The sequence below is a fragment of the Poecilia reticulata genome, chromosome 18 (assembly GCF_904066995.2).
Source record: "Poecilia reticulata chromosome 18, P_reticulata-male-v2, whole genome shotgun sequence".
Classification (NCBI taxonomy): Eukaryota; Metazoa; Chordata; class Actinopteri; order Cyprinodontiformes; family Poeciliidae; genus Poecilia; species Poecilia reticulata.
The window spans coordinates 3,375,166-3,397,439 of NC_088847.1; the positions used below are offsets into that span (position 1 = coordinate 3,375,166).

Here is a 22,274-nt window from a genome sequence, read left to right on the forward strand (position 1 = left end):
ACATAGTCATCTGGGCTTTCCCTGTTTAAAACATTCTGTATGTGGACCTTTGATTTTGATGAAAAATAGACCTGCCACATTTTTGTTATTGTAGCATTTAGCAAATAGAAATAATTTTGGTCATTTTAATTAACCTCAAAAGGGAGAATGTTGGTTTCATTTCCAGTGACAAAAAAAAAACAAAACTTGATGTCTTTTTAGTCAGTGTATGTAACTTCTTGTTTAAAATATAATTATACCGACAATAACCTGCTGCAATAAAAGATATATCAAACAATGAAAAGTCCTTTATTGCCATCAGAACATGAGTGAGAAAACCAGAGACAAATCTGACAGTGAGGAGTCAACAGTACACCTAGCATCCACAAACACACACACACACACACACACAGCAGGCACTCTGTCAAAACAACGTGGGGATTACAGATACATTGGAGAATACAGCAGTCAACAGAATGAGGTAAGGCAAATACACATCCACTCATACATGCAACTGAAACAAGGTCCAAACACTTGAATGCTCATTCTTTCTCTAAAAACAAAATGGTTGGGCAGAAATCTACAACAGCAGCATGGAGGAGTGAGGGAAGAGGTGGTCTCAAATCAACCAACTGCATACCCCGTCAGGTGTCTCTCCAAACCTTTGGTCATGAGGATGCTTGCTTGACATGCACAATGTTGCCCTTGGGTGTGTAATACTTTGCGAGAGTCATGAGCAAAGGGACGAGTTCTTTCCCCGACTAGCATCTACTGAATAAGAATCAAAGATGGACCCAAGGGTGTAAAAAAAGAAAAAAGTTGATTCAGTCACAAAGTTCTCCTCCCAAGGCAGAGTTTCTACATTAGTTGGACATTCAGTGGGTAGATTAGCAGCAATTCTAGCTTGTTAAACAATGACTTAAAAAAAAAAAAAAAAAAAAAAGGATTAATATCCTTTCCTCATGCACTGGACAGGCACCACTCAGTAACTAAATGCCATGCAAGGTAGAAAAATAGACTGCAAACTCACAAGACAAAGAAATCAGAGCTCATTTCCACAGGAGAGGTTGATTTCACTTCAATGTTTTATTTCAGATTTTTCTAAAGATGTGGAAATAGCAACAAAAAAAGTAAGAACGGAGAGCTGTAACCAGGACAACAGTAACAACATGAGCAGAGCCACTGAGGTTTCCAGTCCCTTCAACCCAACTCTACTGCCCTCTACGGACAGACATCTTACTTCTTTTTTTCTCTCCCACAAACCGCATTGATCTGTGCGCCTCCTGGTGCTCTGTGTGTGTATGTGTAACTGTGTGCCATGTGGCTCTCCTCCCAGTCCCACAGTCTGCAGTCTCTCGGCCCTCCACGCCCTCCTATTAGAAGCCCCCCCGGTGCTTCCGGAGCCGTCCACTGCAGTGGTTGAAATCAGCGGAGGCTGAAGTTGCCGCCGCCCCTCTGACACAGAGAAAGAGGCACTGTGTAGTTTTCTTTGTAAATTTAAATCTACAGTTCAAGTGTGCCTGTCTGGACTCAGCCCTGGACCGTCGAAAGATCTATAGGCAAGAGGGGGATCACAACATCCCCTCAGCACTTTGCTTTGTTACGTCAACCCTCGTGGTTTAGTTTTATCGTTGCCAAATAACTTCACTCGTGCGCACTAACGGGTCTGCACGCTCTGCCCCCCGCCCCCATTATACACGGAATGAGGACGAGCGCCGTTAGGATTTTGTATTTGGCACCAGACTTGGTTTACCCCTTCCCACTCTTTTACACTGGTCAGCCATTTTCTGATTCTAGATAACTCCCCTTCTGTTCCATCCATCAAACCAAATTTTAAATAAAAAATAAAACTAAAAGAACTTCCCCCTCTTGTTACGTCTTCTCAGGAAACAAAACCAAACTTTATGGAAAAACTTAAGTTTTTATTTCTTTTTTCCAAATTCAAGGCACAATGTCTATCAATATTCCGATCTGTCCATCTTTGCTCTGCGTGAACACTGCTTCGCATGAACTACAGGACTGTCTGCTCGCACGTCTGCGGTTCACATCTCTCGTTGGTTCTGTTAACACCGAGACACGTCCGATTTTTTTTTTGGTGGAGAGAGCAACGGCCCAGTCCAAACCAGTGATAAACAATGAACAGAATTAACATTAAACAAAAAGGACACAAAGAAAGTCAACCGTTAAAAAAAATAATAAAGTCTTGTCCTGTTTGTGTTTTCAGTATCTTGAGAAATATGCACCAGCTCTCTTTTGGCAAGCTAGTTGAGTTTTTAAATAAGCACTAAGTACTGATAGATAGGATAGCATACACCGTTAACTTGTGGTTTTAAGTAGATGCGTTTGTCGGTTTTCTTTTTTTTGTTTTTTTTGTTTTTTATACTTTTTCCATCTCATAGTATGAACTCAGGTATTTTGTCAGGTAATTTTCATCTCTTAAGGTTTAAGTTAATGCAAGCAGGGACACAGTTTGCCATGGAGTCTTGCTTGAGACTTGGGTTCGCGAGGGAGTGGGGGCTCGTCTCCTTATGAGACCCCGTTGACCAAAGTCGGTGTCTCTTTGCTAGGAGAACGCTTCGAGGGCGTTCGCTCCTCCTTCTTTGCACTGGTTCCGTTCTCCTGTGAATGGGAGAGAAATGTTGAGATTCAGCATAAAACAATCTTGGAAGCTCTGTGTTGGAGATGCAACAACAAATCAGCTGTTGACCAGAGACAGAAGATTTTCAGCTCCGTCAGCACCTAACCAGTCAGAAACTCAAAAATGTGACGTGAAGGTATTGTTTTTAGTGCCAACAATGCCGCTTGATGTGGAAATTACTGTAGGAAGAACTCTCAAAGTAGGCTGTTTTCAAAATCAGTGAGATACTCACTATAATGGCATAGCAGAAGAAATACTGCCATCTGCAGGTGAAGTTAGTCAAATTTGCAATTATCTCATTATTAAACCTGTCACAATGATGGCATGTCGGGGCCATTGTAGATAGAAAAAACAAAGTAAATTTCAGCCAGAAAATTCTGAACTTAGCTAAGTTTCAAAAGTCAAAGAGTTTTGACTCAAAACTCTGAAAATTTTCCAGTTATTTTGAGACAATGTCTGGGATTAATCTCAAAATTTGTGATTTTGTTTTGGTGGAAATTAACTCTATATACAATGGCTCTGGTACGCAGTTGTACAGTAAGTAACTAATCACATGATAAATTAAAATGAGCTCGATTATTTCCATTCTGATTAATATTTTTTGAAGGACAATTTTGTTTAGAGGGCCTTCATAAGGCATTTTATTTATGGTTTAAGTTGTGTGTGGTTTTTACTTATTTTTTTTTGAACAATTTCTCTTTTCATTTGACCTTAAGAAAAGCTGGAATCAGGAGCTCATTGGTTAACAAAAGATTGAAAATGAGTCCCAGAACTCTGATTGGTGTGTCTATGCGTTTACCTTGGGTTCAGGTCCAGAGTGGTTCTCCTTCTGAGGCAGGTTCTGTCGGCTCTGAGACTCAGGACGGGATATGTAGTCGGCTACGGTCACTGAAAAACATCAAACTGTTAGCTGGAACACTCAGAGGGAGTGTGTGTTGATTCCCTAGAGAGAGCTGCTGCTCACCACTTTCTCCCGGCTGTCTGTCACGACTGGCCGACCCTCCCTCTGGCCGGCTGCCACGGTTACGGCGCCGGCGGCTTCGGTTGCGACGCTGAGGTCGAGCTTCTTCGTCTAATCATCAAATCGGCAAAAACTGATTAAGTTCTGGAGAAGTTTTACTTTCAGCTGTTTGCGACACACCGGGTGGTTCTCACCTAGTCCGTTCTCACTGGGGCCAGCCTGATTGTCCGACTCTGTGGCGGCGTCCATCACGCTAGGCTCCTGGTCGTTACGGCGCCGGCGGGAGCGTCTGTGGCGGTCCCCTGCCATGCCCTCACTGAGGTCGGCGTCTGCGAGCTCGCCCTCTCCCTCCAGCAGAGCGTACGGGTTGCTGTCTGGATCCCTCAGAACTGACAAGATCACAAATATGACTCAACATTTTTATCATTTGTCTAAGTTAATTCAATAAATAGTGTATGAAATGAAAATCCATATTCTGCAAAACCACCAAGTGACATTTCACACACGCACATATGTAAAAAAAGAAGAAAAAAATGGTATCTGACAGAATCAGAATTGACAGGTTAGGTTTTTTTAAGCTCAGTGCACTCCTACTCATCACACATAGACTTATTACAACATAAATGATTCAAAGTGGAAAACCTCACATACTACAACATAAACTTCAACATTGTTTCTTTTATTACATTGTTATTTAATATATTTGGGCATACTAGCACCTGATTGTGAAATGGACGAAAAATTATTTCATTTTAAAAAATGTTGACAAATTGTAGAGAGAGAGAGAAAAAAAATCCTGTCTCTTTCTTCCAGCGCTGAACATCTAAACATTCCAGTTTGAGACCATACTTTGTAAAAACAGCTCAAGGTTAGTCAGGCTGGATTGCATCTGTAAACATCTGTTTTATGTCCAAAATCTGTGGACATCCATTCATAAATTTTGCCAATTAGATTTAGAGCTGGACTTTGGCCAACCTAAGCATAAATGCTCCCATCTAAACCAGTCCATTATAGCTCTGTCTGTGTTTATGGTCACTGAGCCTCCAGCGTGTTTTTCAGCTTCCAACTGGTTTTCTTCCAAACCAAGAACAGTTATATTCAGTAAATAATATGAATTCTGATGACATTCATCAGATTAAAAGTATATTTTGACCAATTACAACCTATATTAAACATAATGGCTACATTTCTTTTAAAGAAAAAAATTATTGGTCTGATTTTAATTAATATTTTAATTTTAAATTTGCTATTTTAATTAAATGTAAGCAAAAAACCAGAACAGAAATAAAGGCTTTCAAACATCCATCTGTGTGTAGTCAGTCTATTTAATGTGTCATTTAGTATTAAAGTTCCTAAAATAAATAAACGTTTCAATAATATTCTCATTTATTGAATGGGTCTGTACATTTTGCATTCTTTTGACAATGGTTCTCCTTTTCCATAGAAGCCAGATTTCTTCCACATGAGCCTTGGCTCTGCAGCTCCTCCAGAGATACCAGGGCGATTGACTTGAAAAGAGCAATGAAATGTAACATACCTGAGCTAATTGAGTTGGAGGGCTTGGCTGCAGGGCCACCGCGCCCCCGTCCTGAGTTTGCACCTCGGCCCCTGCCTCCCCGCCTGGAGCCTCTCTCGTCCCCACCGATGCCACGGGGCCTCAGTTCGCGGTCGTTGACGTCCTCCGACTCGGAAGCATTTGACAGTTCGGAGTTTGTGCCTGGGAACAAAAATCAAACATTTATTAACAAAAACAAATGTGTTTTTTTGTTTTTTAATAATCAGCTGTAAATCTAGGGGGAAAACACTGTTGCATCGTATCCAGGTGAAGTGTTTTTGTTCCTTCCGTCTCACCGTATCCAGAGTACTGGGTGTTGGAGGCTCTTCGTCCTCGGCCACGCCCGCCGTACGTACGCGAGGCGTGTAGAGAGTTGCTGCTCTCGTCCGTCATGTAACCTTTCTCCCGGTCGCCACCGGGCCCTGCGGGGCCAGCGGGCCGGCTGGGGGCCGCGCGGTATCCCACTCCGATCTGACGGAGCTGCTCGTCAATCTGGAGGCGCTCGAGGCGCAGCTGCTCCACCTCCTGCAGAACATGCTGTTATCAACCTCTGTGGTATTTGCTGAACGTATTCAAATACATACTGGAGGTAAAATAAGGTAAACCTTACTTTATTTAAATTACCGCTTTATTTGTTTTTAATAAATCTTATCTGTAAAAAAAAACTAGTCATTTCTTTGCATTTTCTCATAATCCCCAGTAGGTGGCAGTAACGCAAAAATATTTATAGTCAAATGACTGTTTCCAAGTCCTTAACAAGTCTGAATGTGAACTTTTTACTCCCCAATTTTACTCCTTAGAGCAGAACAAACACTAGAAACAAGATGCTTTCATTGTGTTTGTCACTACAGAAATACTTTCTGGCCCTGAAGGCAGAAGGAAGTGGGCAGCAGTTCTCTAATGGGAGTGTGACAGCTGACTCCACCAATGACAGCTGGATCCTTATGGGAGGTGAGGGGGAAACGAGGCAGGGCAGGGGGGGCTTGGAGTTATCTTTGGAAGTTGAGGGTCTGGATAGCCTGTAACCTACACCCTGGTGCACCCTGCAGCCGGCCCCACAGCGAGGAGCTATTTATAAAAGCTCATGAGGTAAGGCCAAAACCAGACTATCAGCCACTTCCCTCCTGAGGCTTCAGGCCAGCAGGAGACAGGTGACGGGCCTGCAGGCTCACTACTAACGGACTAGTAAGGGAACGCAGTCAGAGTGAAAGAAGTAAACCCCCTGCTGCAAACTCAGATATGAAAACAAGGAATGCACCCATTTGAAAATTTAGGCCTATATAATATCCTATATACATTGTCATAAGAACATAAGAATAAAGTCATATAACAATGTAGTCGAAACGATACATGAGGTCGTAACAATAGTCATATGACAAATATGTCATAAGATTAAAAGAATAAAATTAAACAAAGTCCTATTACCCGAATAAAGACACAATAAAAGTAAATATTACCAGAATAAAGTCATCATATTAAGTCAAGTTTATTTGTGTAGCATATTTCAGCAACAAGGCAAAATCAGTCGGCTACGACATAAGCAATATTTTGCAAAATATCAATTATTGCGAAAATAAGATTCTAATAATACAAGAATAGAGTCATAATATTAGAAGATTGAGGTAGTCATTTTATAATAACTTCCACACAAAAAAATTAAATATTAAAATGAGGAATGCTGAGCGTCTTGTAAAGATAATAGTTTGCTATTGGTTTTACAAATAGGACATACTTAGTTTTTGTTAACAGTAGCAGCAGTTTGAAGTGATTACACAAACTGCTGTGTCTATTTTGAAGGAAACCACACAGACTAGACCAGCTGCTCACGTCTCATCGTAAACATCACAACTAAGCTCTCAAAATAACTTTGATAGTAATTTTACGATTTTTTTCTGGTAATATTTCATCTTTATTCTACTAATTTGTAGAACACCCTCTGCTGATAGTCATTGGGTGATTTAGGTTTGTTTAAAGATTTCTTCCAAGTTTGCTGAATAACAGCATCCCCACAGTAATATGCTGCCACCTCCATATTTCAGTGCGGGTGTGTTCACATTGATTGAGGTTAGCTTTGGACCACAGAGTTTTTCAATCTACTGTATTTAAGAGAGAGAAACTGGATGAACCAACCTGCAGGTAGGACACATGGTACTCCAACAAGGCCTGAGCATTGCTGATGTTTTCCTTAGTTCCAACAAACACAAAGGGAACCATGCCCTAATGAAGCACAAACGACAAGTTCAGGGTTTAATCAAGGTGTCGAAAACAAAAAACAGAAACATGTCAATCCATCGACTAATAGCAACAGAACATGAGAGCCACACACTACAAATACAGCTAGCTGTGTGTTGAGAGCCGTTATAGTGGAAGCACTACTGATAGGGCAGGAGGAACAAAGAGGCAGCGTGGAGTAGCAAAGCAGAAGGAATGATGTGGGTGTCAGAGAGACGGGCCGAACGGAGCATTCACCTCTTTGCTGCTGGCAGTGTCGTCTCTGCCAGCCCCCTGCCTGCCTACCTCCTCCCGGGGAAGCTTTTTGTCGTTGTCTCCCTCGATCCGGACGCGGACCACGCCCGACTTGTCCACTATCTCCTGGATGACTTTGCCATTCTTTCCGATGACTTTGCCTGGAAGGAAACAGAAGCAAAGACCGTCAAAAGCCATATTCACACAAGACAAACATTATCTGGGGACGCCGTGTAAGAAATGAATCTCTCCACAATGTCTGCTTTTTATGTGGCGCATTCGCATGGGAGGACCAAATCCTGAGATGTCGCTGAAATTTACATACATCTCCCAGATATGACGTTAACGAGCTGTTTCGAGTCAACTTGAGGAATCAGGAGTCGATGTTCAAACTACTTTTCCGGCTGCGGCCGCAGCTCAGTGTGCCAGTCAGCTGTATGACAGAGGTAAACCATTCTTACCGCACAGTGCAATACTTGATGGGAGCCACCATTTTGATTCAAATTCAAAAATACTTTATTGATCCCAAAGGGAGATTAAATGTTGTTGTTACTTATATTAAATCAAATTCTTCAGTTACTGTCGGCAGGAAAGTTCTATTGAAGCGTTTTGTATTATAAAAATAGCAAAGAGTGAAAAATACTACCATAATCAGTCCAACTACACAGCATCTAAAGCAAGAAGTGATCACTGTTATTACGGGACCTCAGAGTTCAGCAAAACACAGCAAGGGAATTTTTCCTTAAATTACTGACCTCTCCGACTCGCACAGGATTAAAAACAGAAAATTTGCAATCATTACAAACAGATAAAACTAATCCCATGCAAATACGGCTTAAGCCATCAAATGATGGGAAGGTCAAGCTGCTTCACTCACCTACAAGGTTCCGGGGAACCTGGAAGTAGTCTTCTTTGAACTCCAGATATTCTCTCGCCTGCTTCACAGCCTCAGGAGTCTGAAACACAAGTCCAGCATCAGAGAGCGTTCAGGAAGCTGCAGCTAACGGCAGCGGCCTCAGTGGGGCGCTCACCTCTCCGTAGATCCTGAAGGTACAGCTCTCCTCCTCCAGCTCGATGGCCGTCACTCCAGGCACCTTCCTGGCCTGCTGGATGTTGGCACCGTGGGAGCCGATGGCGAGGCCCATCAGGTCCTCTCTGACTCTGACCTCTTCCTGGTACGCTGCTGCTAGCTGCTTACTGGTCTAAGAAAGGGAACCCAAACACAAGCAACGTCAGGAAGACTAAAAGTGGACAGGTTCGTGTCTCACTGGTTCATTTTACGCTGGTGTTCTGCTCATCAGCTCAGCCACTGACCCCAGAGGGAATAAGGCTGGAAGTCCTTGTGTTTTCCTTTTCATGTGGGCGCACTGATAGCAGTGTTCTGCCTGATAAAAATTTTTTAAAAGCCGATTACAATTTTTTTTTGTGTGTTTGAAAAGTTATTTACAATGACTCAGCTACAGTTGGGGGGACAACTGTTAACAGTAACAGTAACTGGGGGCGTGTTGACAGTCAACCAATGCCCTCTCTAAGGGACACCGACTGATTTTCACAGCTTTGCAGCAGTAGATAAGATCTGTGGATGAGATTGTTTTCTGATGCAAACTTCAGCTGATCGCCGATCCCCCAAAATTAAGGAAATCGGGTCAGTTTTTAGGCTAGCCGATTTATCTGTGCACTCTAAAAATCACAATCTTTGACCTAAGGCTATTTGGAAACTACTGGTTCTAAGAATATGAAAAAACCTGGAAAAGAACATTTTAGGTTTTTCAGCCCCAGATGACAGGAACAGCAGTCAATCTGACCTGCGACTAAATGTAAGGTCTGCTTGAAATTTCTGAAGACTAAAAGGTCCAGCATGGTGGGACTGAAGTCCTTCTGTTGACACGCAGTCATGTGGTTTCAACCATTTTTGTTTCAAGACCCCCTGAGCTGAGTTGCAGTGAAACCGCTCCTGGTGTTTTGCTGTGTGGTTCGCCTACAATAAACACAGCGATCATGATGAGAGGATCGACTATTACACAAGTTCATGAGTTTAGAGGAGAAAATAATGATTGATGAGCTGGAAAACATAATCTCATTTTATTGGTAAGAAAAAAAGAAAAAAAAAAGAACAGAAGGCGTCAGAGGAATGTTCTCTGCATCAAACCAGAACCGGGCAGAGGGATTTTAAGGTTTCAGTTCGTACTTCCTGAATGTTCTCTGGCTCAAAAAAAAAAAAAAAAAAAAAAAAAAAAAAACAGCTTCTGGAAGTTGAGTAGTTTGGCCTGGTTACATAAATAAACATCCACAAAATTCAGACCAATCACTCAATAGGGTCGCATGGAGACAGGGTGAAAAGTTTCATCACCCAACTCTGACAATGAGAACAGACTCGGCATGTCGGCCCAACCATCCTTTAGCTAACCGTGTGGAAGCCCTCTGGAAGTATTTTTAGGCAAATAACTACTTAGAACCACATTGCTACCATCCTGAAGATTAAATCTAAGGCCAACAGGGACAACCTTTGTGAAATAAAACCAATGAATATTTGCTGGTAAAAATTTTACCTCCAAATGTTTGGTGGCTTCTTCGTTGCGGGACATTAGGATGAGCTTGGTGCGGATGCTGCGGAAATGCATGTCACTCAGGAGTGTTGCACGCTTTACCGTTGTGTCGTTTGTAGACTTATGGGGGGGAAAAAAACAAAAAATAAAACGGGTCAATGTTAGATCTAACAATGATATAGTTTCATAAATTAAGAAAAGGATTTTGAAATTTTCTAACCAGGACAATGAGCTCATGTGTTTGAGCGCTGTAGAAGATGCAGTTAGCTCCGATAGCTTTTCTGAAGTCTTTGTGAATGTCATCGCTTGCACATCTGACAAAAACAAGACACACACACACACACACATTAACAGCACTGCTCGTGATCTACAGAAAGCTGCTGAGAAATCTCAGCATCACAATAAAGCTGGACAAAGGCGGACTCACATGTCCCTCAGGTCTTCCGGGACAGGGATGGTGATCTTGTGGAAAGTGTTTCGAGAGGCGGGACTGTTGGGGTTCAGAGGCCTGATGCGCTCCGATGTGACAATCTCGTTGTATGTGGCATCGCAAGCTGCGTATTCAATTACGTAAAACTGAAATGGCACAACACACATTTATAACAGTTATAGGGAGCAATGTTTAGCTGTTTTAGTTTAAGAAATTTTAAAAAATCCCCAGGATCAGGCAGTTAGGGTTTTATCTCCTACTATTCAGACTACTGCTCGGTTGAGAGACTTGGACTGATTGAGGTTTTATGATGATTACTGAAATTAGTATAATTTTAAACCATCAAAGCTACAGTCAAGATTAGCCAATTAAAACCTGGTGCTTAACTACACCAGTAACTGGGTGTAGTTAAGCACCCAGTAACTAAACTGTACGATTCAGATTTTTTAAAATTTTAAACTATCTATTATTAAACTATCTGGCCTTTAGGATTTAAATTGATTAATTTAACAAAGGTGATGCTAAATCAGGGAAGCTGAGGTTTTCTACTATGAATAAATGCCCTGATGATGGACTTCAAATTGTTAAGAACTACATTTTTTACTGTTTGCAAATGAATCTAAACAGTCACTTCTTCACCTCTTCTCAACCTATTGTCACAAATTCACCAACCTGAGGTTATGGCGATCAAACGAATCAACATCTCGGTTCAAAGATACTCATTTGAGTAGGAATCAATACAAACGGTCCCGATTACATTCGCCAAACTGTTGCATTTCCTCCAGCAGCAACGCTGCGATAACAGAGACTCAAAGTTCCACATTCCGCAGCGCTCCGTTCTACTGCGGTACGAATTAACGCAGGGAAATACCAGATAGTATTTCTATCAGCAGATAATTGGCTAATGGAAGCACATGCTGAAGATAAGCAGCTATCATGAAATGAAATCATTGTAGAACTGAATCAAGATACTTTCAGAAAGAAAATTAGAACAGAATATACATATAAAGACTAAAGTTTAATGAAAGCGTAAAGATCAACACTGAGCTAAAACAAAACAGAATGTGGAACTACAATAAGGGGCAAATTTACAAAAGAAAAATAATACTGTCCAGGTTAGTTAACATTAGTTAAACTAAGTGTTCTACTGTTTTGACAAACAAAGGTAGTGAGATTTTTAAATTTAACATTTTTATAAATAACAGCTAAATTCTCCCCTACTTATTGGTTTCTGGCCTAATTAAGGAAGCTAAAATGCTGCCATATTGTAATTATAATTATGGCAAATCCTGAGCCATTTAAAAAAAGTATTTTTCTTAGTATCAGTATGGAATTTGAAGTTTAATATTATGACAACCCTAAAGAAGGCCAGTTGATTCATATTCCACACATTCAAAGGATCCAAGCAGCTCCTGTAAACCTCACAGTCAGAGTTACTGCTCAGCTCACTCATATTCTGGGTACCTTCAGTTATTTCTATTGTGCGTGTTGCATTTAAATTAGCGCTGGGTTTTGTATCTTGACAGCAGTAACCCAAGCAGTGTAATATGTTTAAACAATAGTAAAACAACACAGACTTCAGGGGGTTTATGTCATTGGTGTTGTTCCAGCCTGGCATTGTGTAAACACAGACTCGCCCTCATAACACCGAGCAGAAAACTGATAAAAGTCCTGCTTTTATACAGCTGGTTTAATTCATTATTAATTATTCAACAGCATCCGTTTAACAACATCTGGCTTTGATGCTTTCTTTTAAGTCAAATGGAAGCAGCAAGTGTATACATACTTTTTCACCTTCACACAACTTTCTTTTAGCTTTGTTTCAAACAGATGACGGTGACAATGACAGTGAATTCTTTTGTGTCTGCAGGATATTTTATGTTCCCACCATCCAGCCACCTACCTCCCCCTTCATCATCCTGACCCGTGCTAACCACCACCCGCACGGCTCCTGTTCGTTGGCCCTGGAGTAGACCTACAGAGACCACAGCCGCATTAGTTCAGCAGGAAGTCCAGGTGTGAGACCTGGGTTAGAACGGAGCAGCGCAGCAGTTCTCACCTCCACCTCCTCGCCTTCGCCGATGTCTTTCTGGTAGTCGGCTGGAGGAGGCAGCCGCACGTCACTGAACGGCAGCTGTCTCTCAGGCTGCCAGCTTCAACACGACGAGACAAACAGATTTAACATAGTTCATGTTATATACCGTTAGTTTCAGACATTTAAAGTCATTATTGCAAAGATCGCTCATTAAAATTTTAAACGTCATCAGTAATCTTATCTTGGTCGACTGTAATAAATTGTCTTATGTATGTCAATAAGATAATCTTTGAATTAGCTAAATATCATTTTCATAGGTATCCAATGCAGTAGCCGATCACAGATCTGTAAAAACACCCGACCTGCTGATGCATATTTTGTCATAAAAAGTAATAAAAACAGAGCAACCATGCTTATGCTAGCTTAGCACTTCAGAGTTTGAATCATCAGCAGAGGCTGAACACGAGTTTATTTCAGAATATGGTGACGGGTAAATCCTTCAAATCAAATTACTGATCTTTAAAAAGCCGATTCCAATTTTGGCTAACACCATTTTTTTTTGTTCCAGCCTGGCATTGTGTAAACACAATATGAAAAAGTGCTAAATTAAGCCACAAAGCTACTAAGTTGGGTGAGTACTGTTGATCGCACATGTGCCGAGTGCAGACATGACCTTGTTGGCCGGTTTGTCGGCCAACTGCTTTTGGAAGAGCAAGAGAGGACAGTGGCTGATTTTCAGACATCCTAAAAGGTGGATAAAAACAGTTTCTCATTAAAGAATCACCAGATGTGCAAAAATGAAGGAAATCTGGGCCGAATTATTGGTGCACCACAACATTACAGATAGGAGACCACACTGAAATCTAGCTCATTTGTGTAGAACCTCTGATCTGAAATGACTCTTCCACTTTTTAATCCATCATTTTTAAGCAACTAAAGCTCCTTTAGAATTTCCCCACAGACAACTTCTCCAACACCTACATGTGCTCAGAGAAAGTAGAAAGACAAGAAGGGGGGCTGGGAACCATCTCAAAAATGACACTGGGTATGGTAGTACCACTCCCCCCCCCACCTATCTCACATACCATGGATCACTATTTTTAGGAGAGCCACACGATCTACACTCACCCACCTACTGGGGGGGCAGTAGGTGGGTTCATGAGGAAAGGAAGTTGTGGCAGCAGTGTGGTTGGGAGAGACGGGAAGAGCAGGAAGGTTTTAAAATGACCTGTTCCAAGACACGTACGGACAGCTGCGTCTCAGGCACGGGTGCTGAAGAGGGACATTTTAAAGGCCTACAGCAAAGTCTTGTTACAGTCATCGGATTTCCAACTTACTCTCCTTTGAGCTTTTATTTAAAGACTACAGTTCCTTGCTAAGGCATTCATATCCCTTGGGGATTTTTAAAATATTTTGTCATGTTACAACTACAACTTTGATTATACATCATTAACACAAACACTGTTTCTTTTTAAACAAATACAAATCTAAAAAAAAGTCAAGTGTACATTTAGATTCAGACCCCTTAATGCCTCCAGAAGTCACCCAATCATCCCTGCACCATGCTGAGAGGTGGTGGTTTACTACAGCACATCCAAGCATATCAATGTTAGAACGTCCTAGTCAAAGTGCAGCCCGGAGTACAGTTGAGAATCTGTGGCAAAGTTGAAAAGTGACGTTTAAGAATACTCTACTTCCGGGCAACTCTGAAAAGAAAACAGGCATAAACTTCAGCCTGTAGATGAGCAAGTGTAATACAGCCACAGAATTCACTTAAGAAAATCATTTTTCTAATAAATACATCGACATCTGACGTAACTAGAGAAGCACCGATTTGATATCTGTATCGGTCCCAATGTTGAAAAGAAAAATTCTAGATGGGGTATTAGTGACATTGTCCCTGACAGTGCATTAAGACAAATCTATTCAGTATAATTCTATGCTTTGTGCTCTGAGCGACATCGTACTTTATTTTACATTATATTTAGAATTCGAAATTGCACTTTTTGAACCATTTGAAAGGTTTATTACAGTTTATATATGTTTGATCAAGGTAGTCAATTTACTTGTCAGTTTACTATTTATTTCACATTAGTTGTATCTAGGAGTACTAACCAGGAGTACTCTCCCCAATGAGAGTAGATATATATATATATATATATATACACATGTAGATATGTGTATATACACATATCTACATCTATATTGACATTCAGATATCTGTATATATCTCTATATATGTATCAGATATATCTCTATAGATATCCATGTACATGTCTACATATCTACATCTATATATCAATCTCTTTATATATAGAGAGATAAATTGATATCACTATGTAGATATATATATATTTAGATATATTTATAGAGGTAGATATAGATTGATATGTAGATATATATATATATATATATAGAGAGAGAGAGAGAGAGATCTTGCCCAGAAAGTTTTCAAAATTTCTCCCAATTTGTATAGATTTAGACTTCTAAAAGGCTCTTTTTGTTCCACATCGTCTACATTTTCTTTTTCTAAATCTCCATTTAATTAATAAATGTGGTTGTCTCATTAAGTATTTCCGTAGTTCGATATTTTCCAATTCAGCTTCCTTAGATTAGGCCTGATACGTACACTTTGCTTGACTTGTTGTGGAAATCACAGTGTCCTTGCAATAACGCTGCTTTTCCAAGGAAGATACCTGTTCACCGTCTCTTGCCGGAACTCAAGCATCTTGCCCTTCGATATGTTCAGCGGAGAAATTTAGGTCAATGCGAGGTTCTGATTGAGGGATCACTTTCCAAAATGTCTCCTTTCCGCTGCTGGGCAAAGCTGCCTGATAACTTGGTTTTTCCGACTGAGGACCGTTATTGATGTCATTATTTTCAGTCAAAAACATTAGATCTATGCGATAAAATAACATGCTTATGTTGCTAATTGCACTGACTGAACAAATTAAAGTTGTGTTAAATTTACATGTTGGATGAAGCCTGTGAAGCCATTGGTGTTTTTAAGTAAGTTTTACTGGCGCAGTAATAAAATAAATCTGTATTTCAGTACAAATATCTGAGAATTAGAATTGTATTGCTGCATTGAAGACAGAAGAAAATCATTCCTTTTTGTAACCTGACAAAAAGGGGGAAATTTCAGAAACCACCAAATTTATTAGCCAATTATTTAATACATGTACACAGAACAGAAAGCTCACACTTACTTGTTTTCAAATACAATAGTGAGTGAGTCTTCATGGACATCTTTGATAAAACCCTGAAGAAAAACACAGAAAAGAAAAAAAAAATCATCACACATGCTGTAGAAACATAAGGATCTGGACTGTATGCGTTAGATTTGTGCATGCAGACAGCTGGCTCTCAGGCCAACAGTGTGACTGCTTCTGAAACAGAGCATCTTGGGCCCTGATAGGAAGCCAAGGCGGCACATTGCTGCTGACACCGTTCTCTGGCTGTGAATTCAGCGTCGGGTGAAAGTGACGACCGACAGCAGAGAAAATTTGTTCTCACTAACGGGATGAAAACGCCTCAGCTCTCTTCGTCTGACTGTCCGTCTGCAGCCTAAATGGCTTGTGTCAAATTCCCTGAGTAGTTTTGAGAAAGAAAAATATGTGATTCACAAATCTGTCACATCTACTACTGGGTAAAAACAGGTGGACGGGGCCAAGAGTGACACTAGAAGATCCCACTTCAGTGGGAAGCAGGGAAAACTGGTGAGGACAGTTTTGGTCAGGTCATTCCGGACCTTTTCTAGGGGTGAAAAATGAGCCGTATGGAGGTGTTGTGGGCCCAAACACCACCTGGTTTCTTCAGGAGATTCCCCTGTTGCTCATATGACAGCCAATCAGAGGCAGATGGACGCTCAGGTTCTGCTGGAGGTTTCTTCTGGTTACAGGGGAGCATTCCTCGCCGCTGTCGTTACATTCTTGCTAATAGAGAATCACAACTAAGCTGAATTGTACATGATTTTTGGAAATTTTGATGATTTTCTTTATTTTAAACCCTAAAAATCAATAAAAAAAAATTTTCATTAAAAACAAAATTGTATAGTATTTTCTTAAAATCTTTAAGCTTTTTTTTTTTTGTTTGGACAAAAAAAATCTAATTTTGTTTGGATAATGATTTTGGGGTTGTAAAGTTTGTCAACTCCTGGGCCAGGCAGAGGTTTAAAGAAAAGCTGCTAAAGCAAATGGGGTGGATTAGCAATGATGATGTCATTCAGGACATGTCACCGTGAAATATCATCTCTGATGCCCAGATGAGCCATTATGTCATGAAACTCTCATATGACAACCGTCTTCAGTCAGAGGTCTTTTCAGATTCACTGCCAGACTGACTGCTACTGGAGATTCTTCCTGGTCACAGCATCACCCCAACTCTTTGAAGATACTTTGATGATAAGAGTTATAACAACATTTCATTTCCTTTTGGGGTGTCTGAAGTATTTTTTGTAATTGAATAACATGGAGTCATATGTATTCATTTTTATAATCACGAAACATCATTCATGTACAGTTCTAACATATCTGTGTGGTTAGGTCTATCACCATAACAAATTTTGTTTGATGATACACTGTCCCAGAAGTTATTGTGATAAACAATAAAATTGTTGTTTTGAGACCATTTTCAAACTATGCAACAGTAATAGCATAATCATTCAAGAACACATTCTCAAAGATCAATACACTTGAAATTCTATTGAACATTTAACACTGGAACTGGAAGAAATTTTAAATATCCAAAATAAATAAATCAGAAACAACAAATAAAATTAATCATGAAGCCTCAAAACAAAAGTGTCCTACAAAAACAAAAAAATAAAATCGGCAGACTCGAGACTAATCCAGTTTTTGGTAGAAAGAGAAAAACGATAAATCATGCAAATAAAAATGACTGATTTATTGTTTATTGCGACAGGCCTCTGTGGATGCATTAGGAAAACCTGGTCAGCTGACAGAGGCTGCAGGTGTGGATGCAGTTCCAGAGAGAAGCAGCCGTAAGTCGTGGATCTACTGATTCTTATTCTGAACCACACAGCAGAAACATTCATCAGTGAAACAATGTAGAATTAAGCACTTCTTCCAACAGCTTTTCATCAACATATTTTAAAAGAGCCGAATTACAAACTTAAGACTTAGAAAAAAAGCATTTGTCGACGCTGAATCATTTAAGCATCCATCTCTTTGCTGCCACTTTATCTTTTGGAGCTACAGCTGCCAGTTCCCCAGTCCCCCCCCAATCCCCTCAACAAATTTCAGGTGTCTTTGAAAAGGCCAACTACAGAGACGCTGTGCTACTTGAGTGACAGCAGAAGATGAGCAAATATTTTTTTTTATAGTGCATCTGAGGCATTTTGGGTAGTTTACTGTCTGTTTTATCTCTAATGGGACCAGAGGGAGATGAGGACGGCTGTTTAAAATGGGGATGTCTGTTTTTGTCAGACGTATCATAGAAACAGCTGCTTTTTCTGGAGCCAGCCTCTGAAAGACGTGGTTTATTTTAATGCAGGTGTGTTGGACAACAGAATTACAGCTCATGAAAATGTTTTGCTGATCGAATGACTCAGTTTTTCCTCACAACAAATATGTTTTCACCCTTAGCAGCGTAGCTGAAGGTAAAAGAGAGACTGTATTGGCTGTTGCAGCTCTAACTCCTTTTGTGTCCCAAGATCTGATGGTATCCCTAGCAATAGAACTAAATCACAAGTCTTCACATTCACAAATGATTAACTGGAAATGTTGCGATATTTATTATCAATGTGCCACATAAAAATAGAGAGCAACATGCTAATGTTAGCCTTGCACTTCAGAGTCTGAATGAAAACATCGCCAGGGGCAACATGAGAGTTTATTGCAGAATGCAGCAGCATTTTAGAGAATAGATAGAAACAAATGTTAAAGCCAGAGGTGCAACAACTGCAGTTCTCTGGCGGATCACAGATATTTAAAAACCCTGACCTGCCAATTCTGATTTAGGCCAATAGCGATTTTGTTTGTTTGAACAGACACTAAATATAGATACTAAATCACTAAGTTGGTAACAGTGGTAACTGTTACTAACCGGGGAAACCCAGATGTGACCTTTGCGAAGGTAGATAAGATCGTTTTCTCATCGGCCAATCGCAGATCACCCCAAATTAAGAAAATCAGGGACAATTAAAACGGCGTTTCCCTAGTAAAACTATGAACATTTTACAATATTATCTTATTACCTAATATTATTTACGTTAACATGAAGTTGAAGCAGCATATTAAGGCTGTCCTGCAGAAGTTACAAGTAGGACGAAATATCCATCATCACCAGGAAAAGCAGATTGTGCCAATTCCAGAAAGTCTTTATGAGTAAGTTGGGACAGAGTCACCAACTAGTCAAACGTAGAGTTAATTTATTATAAACCGATTCCATTGCTTTTAACAAAGTGTCCTGATTGGGACCATGTGTTCATTTTAAAAGACTCTGATCTGTAACAGGGACAGAAAATCTTGATCATGAACAGCATTTTCAGTTGATTAAAAAAAAAAAACAACAACAAAAAACACCAACTAAAACGGCCAAATAGTAATGTCTAGGCAGAGGACCAAATGTTTGTTTAAGACAAGTACAGAAGTGGATTTGTCTTCAAAATTAATCCGTTTCAAAAATGCCGCAGGGCAAAGTAAAGTTAAGCCCTCCTGACATTATGTGACTCATGGAAATGAGTGGAAATCTTCATCATGTAGTCAGCAACCATGTGGTTGATTAAAGCCACAAGCTCTCCAACCTTCATCCTGGACAAATAACCCAAATCGTGCCAACTCACTTCCCTCATATGAGAAGTCTAAGAGTTGATCCTGAAGAAGCTGGGGTCTTCATTTTGTTTATTTTACACCTGCTGAATTCTACAGAGACAGAGCCCCACACACAGAGCGGGAAATTAAATGTAAACCAGTCCATGTAAAGGAGGAAAGCAGCGGAATAATGAGGGCAAATGGTTTTGGAAAGTGTTCAACCACGTCAGAGTTAAACCGGTCACCCTGTAAAACAAAAACAACAGGTGAAGCAACGTGGGAGTAAATATAGGATGGTTGCTTAAACTGTGATGTGGGCTGGCAGAGCAGCTGAAAGCTTCAAGAGAAGAGCCATGTGTTTCAGAATACCTCCTTTAATTCTGTACTTAAAATGTACAGAATTAAAGGAGAAATCAAGTTTGATATTTAATTAGATTTTTCTCTCAGTGAGTAACAGCGGCAGAGGCTTACACAGAAATGAAACAGAAAGTATTTATCTGTATAGCAACCGTTCCTCCTCAGGGCTGCCTTCATTGGGAGTCAGACCACAAATATATTCTTACAGGAGCTGCACAACAGCTGGCTGCTTTTTATTAGCTTGCTCCGGGTTTAAATGCCTTCATTCCGTGTTTTCTAAATATATGGGGACTTTTTTCTTAAATATATTGAATTTATATTACCATTTGCTCATAAAGAATAGACAAGAACCATGCATACTGATGACAAGTGTACTTAGCTTCTCAGCTAAGACCAGCTAGCGGTTATCCTGAATGGAACACATCTGCTCCTCCTCCTCACTAACGTTAGCTGAGAAACACTGGCTAGCTTATCTCTCAGGAGGGGGGGAAACAAAGCAGCCTTTCCATGAAACAAAACTTTAAAATGGGACAACAGTAAACAACCACTGCAAGCAGTTTACCTTGTAGAAGGCCCCGTTCGAGCCGCGAACCTCCACGGCCAGCCCGTCCATGCTTTTCGATAGATCCCCACGGCTGTGCTTGGCGTCCGTAACCGTTGCGACTCCCTGCGAGTCCGGAGCCGTTCCCACCCCCAGCTTCACCGGCCCTTCGCCGCTCTCCGGCAGCCTCTGGATTTCCAGTGTTTCGGGTGGAGGAGGAGAAAAAAAAAAGGTGGAGGGGGCAGAGGTGAAGGGGTTGGGGGAGATGGGTGTGATGGGTGTCACAACAAGCAAGGCAACGCAGATGCTGTCCCCCCTGGCAGGCAGTTTAGTTTAGGAAGGAGTGTGCGGAGGGGGGACCGTTATTTGTTTTTGTCCAAATGTGAGATTCAGAGCTCGCGAGCTAAACGGCTCCAACGCGAGCGGCTGCTGTAGTTTCGACTTGCGCGAGAAGAAGCACGCTAAATGATGTTAGCTGCTGGATAATTAGCTGGGAGGCTAGCTATCACAAGCCAGACGCCGTCAGTTTTCAGGGATGAAGCTAGCTTGGCTAGTGTCTGGTAGCCGGTTTGCGTTCTGTTAGTTGGACGTGTGGCGCAGACGCTGCATTGAGATATTTCACAGAAGTCGTCACCGGGGGTGGTTTCTTCAGCCTCTGGTGCAATTTTTCGGCGGTGTGTCTTTCTCAAATTCCGTCTGAAATGTGCAACCGCCCGGCTACTATTCCTCACCAGCCGCCCGACCCCTCAAACACACGCTGATAGAGTGAGTCGAAGAGGGTCTGAATGACCTCGAACACCCCACCCCTTCACTCGAGAACCTGCCTAAAAGAAAATATGGGTTTCTAATTGGTTAAAATGTTCGTCAATCAATCATCTTTATCAGTTATTGGCTCAGCAAATCAGGGTTGGTCTCTGAGTGGGACCAATAACTGAAGACGATTCACATCCTAACACAATTCATTGGTTTGTTTCCGTGTCAGTTACAATTTCACTCACACTGACCGACTCCCGTACTCCATATTACCCACTCATTGATGAGAGAGAGTGGGAGCATTCCTTAACAGTCGGCCGGCGACCGGCTCGGCTGGAATTAATGATGACAGGGAGTGGGAGGAGTTTTTTTGTTAAACCGTTTTTGCTGACGGGAGGAAGAGGTCATATTCAACTTGTTAGTGATTAAGTAATATGAACTTATTTATGTAATTTAACAACAGACAACGTGAACAAGCAACAATGAAATAGTGAAACATTCTTAAAGAAATCTTGATGGGTCAATAAGTCTGTGCACCATAATATTGTTTTGTAGTTCAGACCCACCACATACATTAACTTTGGGCTTGAAGCCCATTAGACATCTGTTATGAATAACACATACATTAAAACATCTGTTTCTCTCTCACTGGATTCCACAAAGTTGAGCTTAACAGACAGATATACGAACAAGAAAATTGGGGGAGATTTTCTGGCACTGTACTACACAGGCTCAGATCTTATCTGCCATAGTTCCACAAGGCCCTATTTATAGGGGAACTTTTTTCAACAGGATCCATCTTGCTCAGATGAGTACTACAACAACGTATCTTACAAATGCTTTCCTGATGGCATAACTTTGTATCTCATTGTCACTGCTTCAGTATAGTTCACTACTTTCTGTAAGCCATGTGTGCCGCTGCCAGCCTTGGCCAGGATCTTCCAAAAGAGATTTTTAATCTCAATAGGATTGTCCTGGTGAAATTAAGCTTATGGCTTCTAAATGTGACTCATGTCATTATTCCACCTTTCCCATAAAAGTAATTAATCATAGAATCTTGTTTAATGTGCCTTCTATAATGATCTATTTCATAAGTCCCAGACTAATTTAATGTCAAAGCACCCCAAGTTTAAATTCTCCAGTTTATTCTATATGGCATTTTTTCTCTTTCTTGAAGCTACATTTGGCCTGGTGTTTTGTTTAGCTGTGACCCCTTCCTGGATCAGAGGATCGGCTGAGC

General features: G+C 40.8%; 1 protein-coding gene across 2 annotated transcripts; it reads right to left on the minus strand.

The window, feature by feature from the left end:
* Nucleotides 1-1,046: 1,046 nt before the first annotated feature.
* Nucleotides 1,047-21,048, minus strand: fxr2 (FMR1 autosomal homolog 2). 2 transcript variants are annotated; one of them, XM_008435025.2, is made up of 17 exons: nucleotides 20,303-21,048; nucleotides 15,820-15,872; nucleotides 12,635-12,728; nucleotides 12,479-12,550; nucleotides 10,573-10,721; nucleotides 10,366-10,459; nucleotides 10,149-10,265; nucleotides 8,631-8,801; nucleotides 8,477-8,555; nucleotides 7,651-7,760; nucleotides 7,264-7,350; nucleotides 5,430-5,658; nucleotides 5,116-5,295; nucleotides 3,773-3,967; nucleotides 3,582-3,689; nucleotides 3,417-3,505; nucleotides 1,047-2,598 (listed from the first exon to the last, which is right to left on the minus strand). In XM_008435025.2, exons 1-17 carry the CDS (start codon nucleotides 20,351-20,353, stop codon nucleotides 2,506-2,508), a joined length of 1,971 nt encoding a protein of 656 aa, XP_008433247.1. In that variant the 5' UTR covers nucleotides 20,354-21,048; the 3' UTR covers nucleotides 1,047-2,505. The 2 variants fall into 2 exon arrangements, with proteins under 2 accessions (XP_008433247.1, XP_008433246.1); XM_008435024.2 differs by having other exon boundaries at nucleotides 7,603-7,760.
* Nucleotides 21,049-22,274: the final 1,226 nt, after the last annotated feature.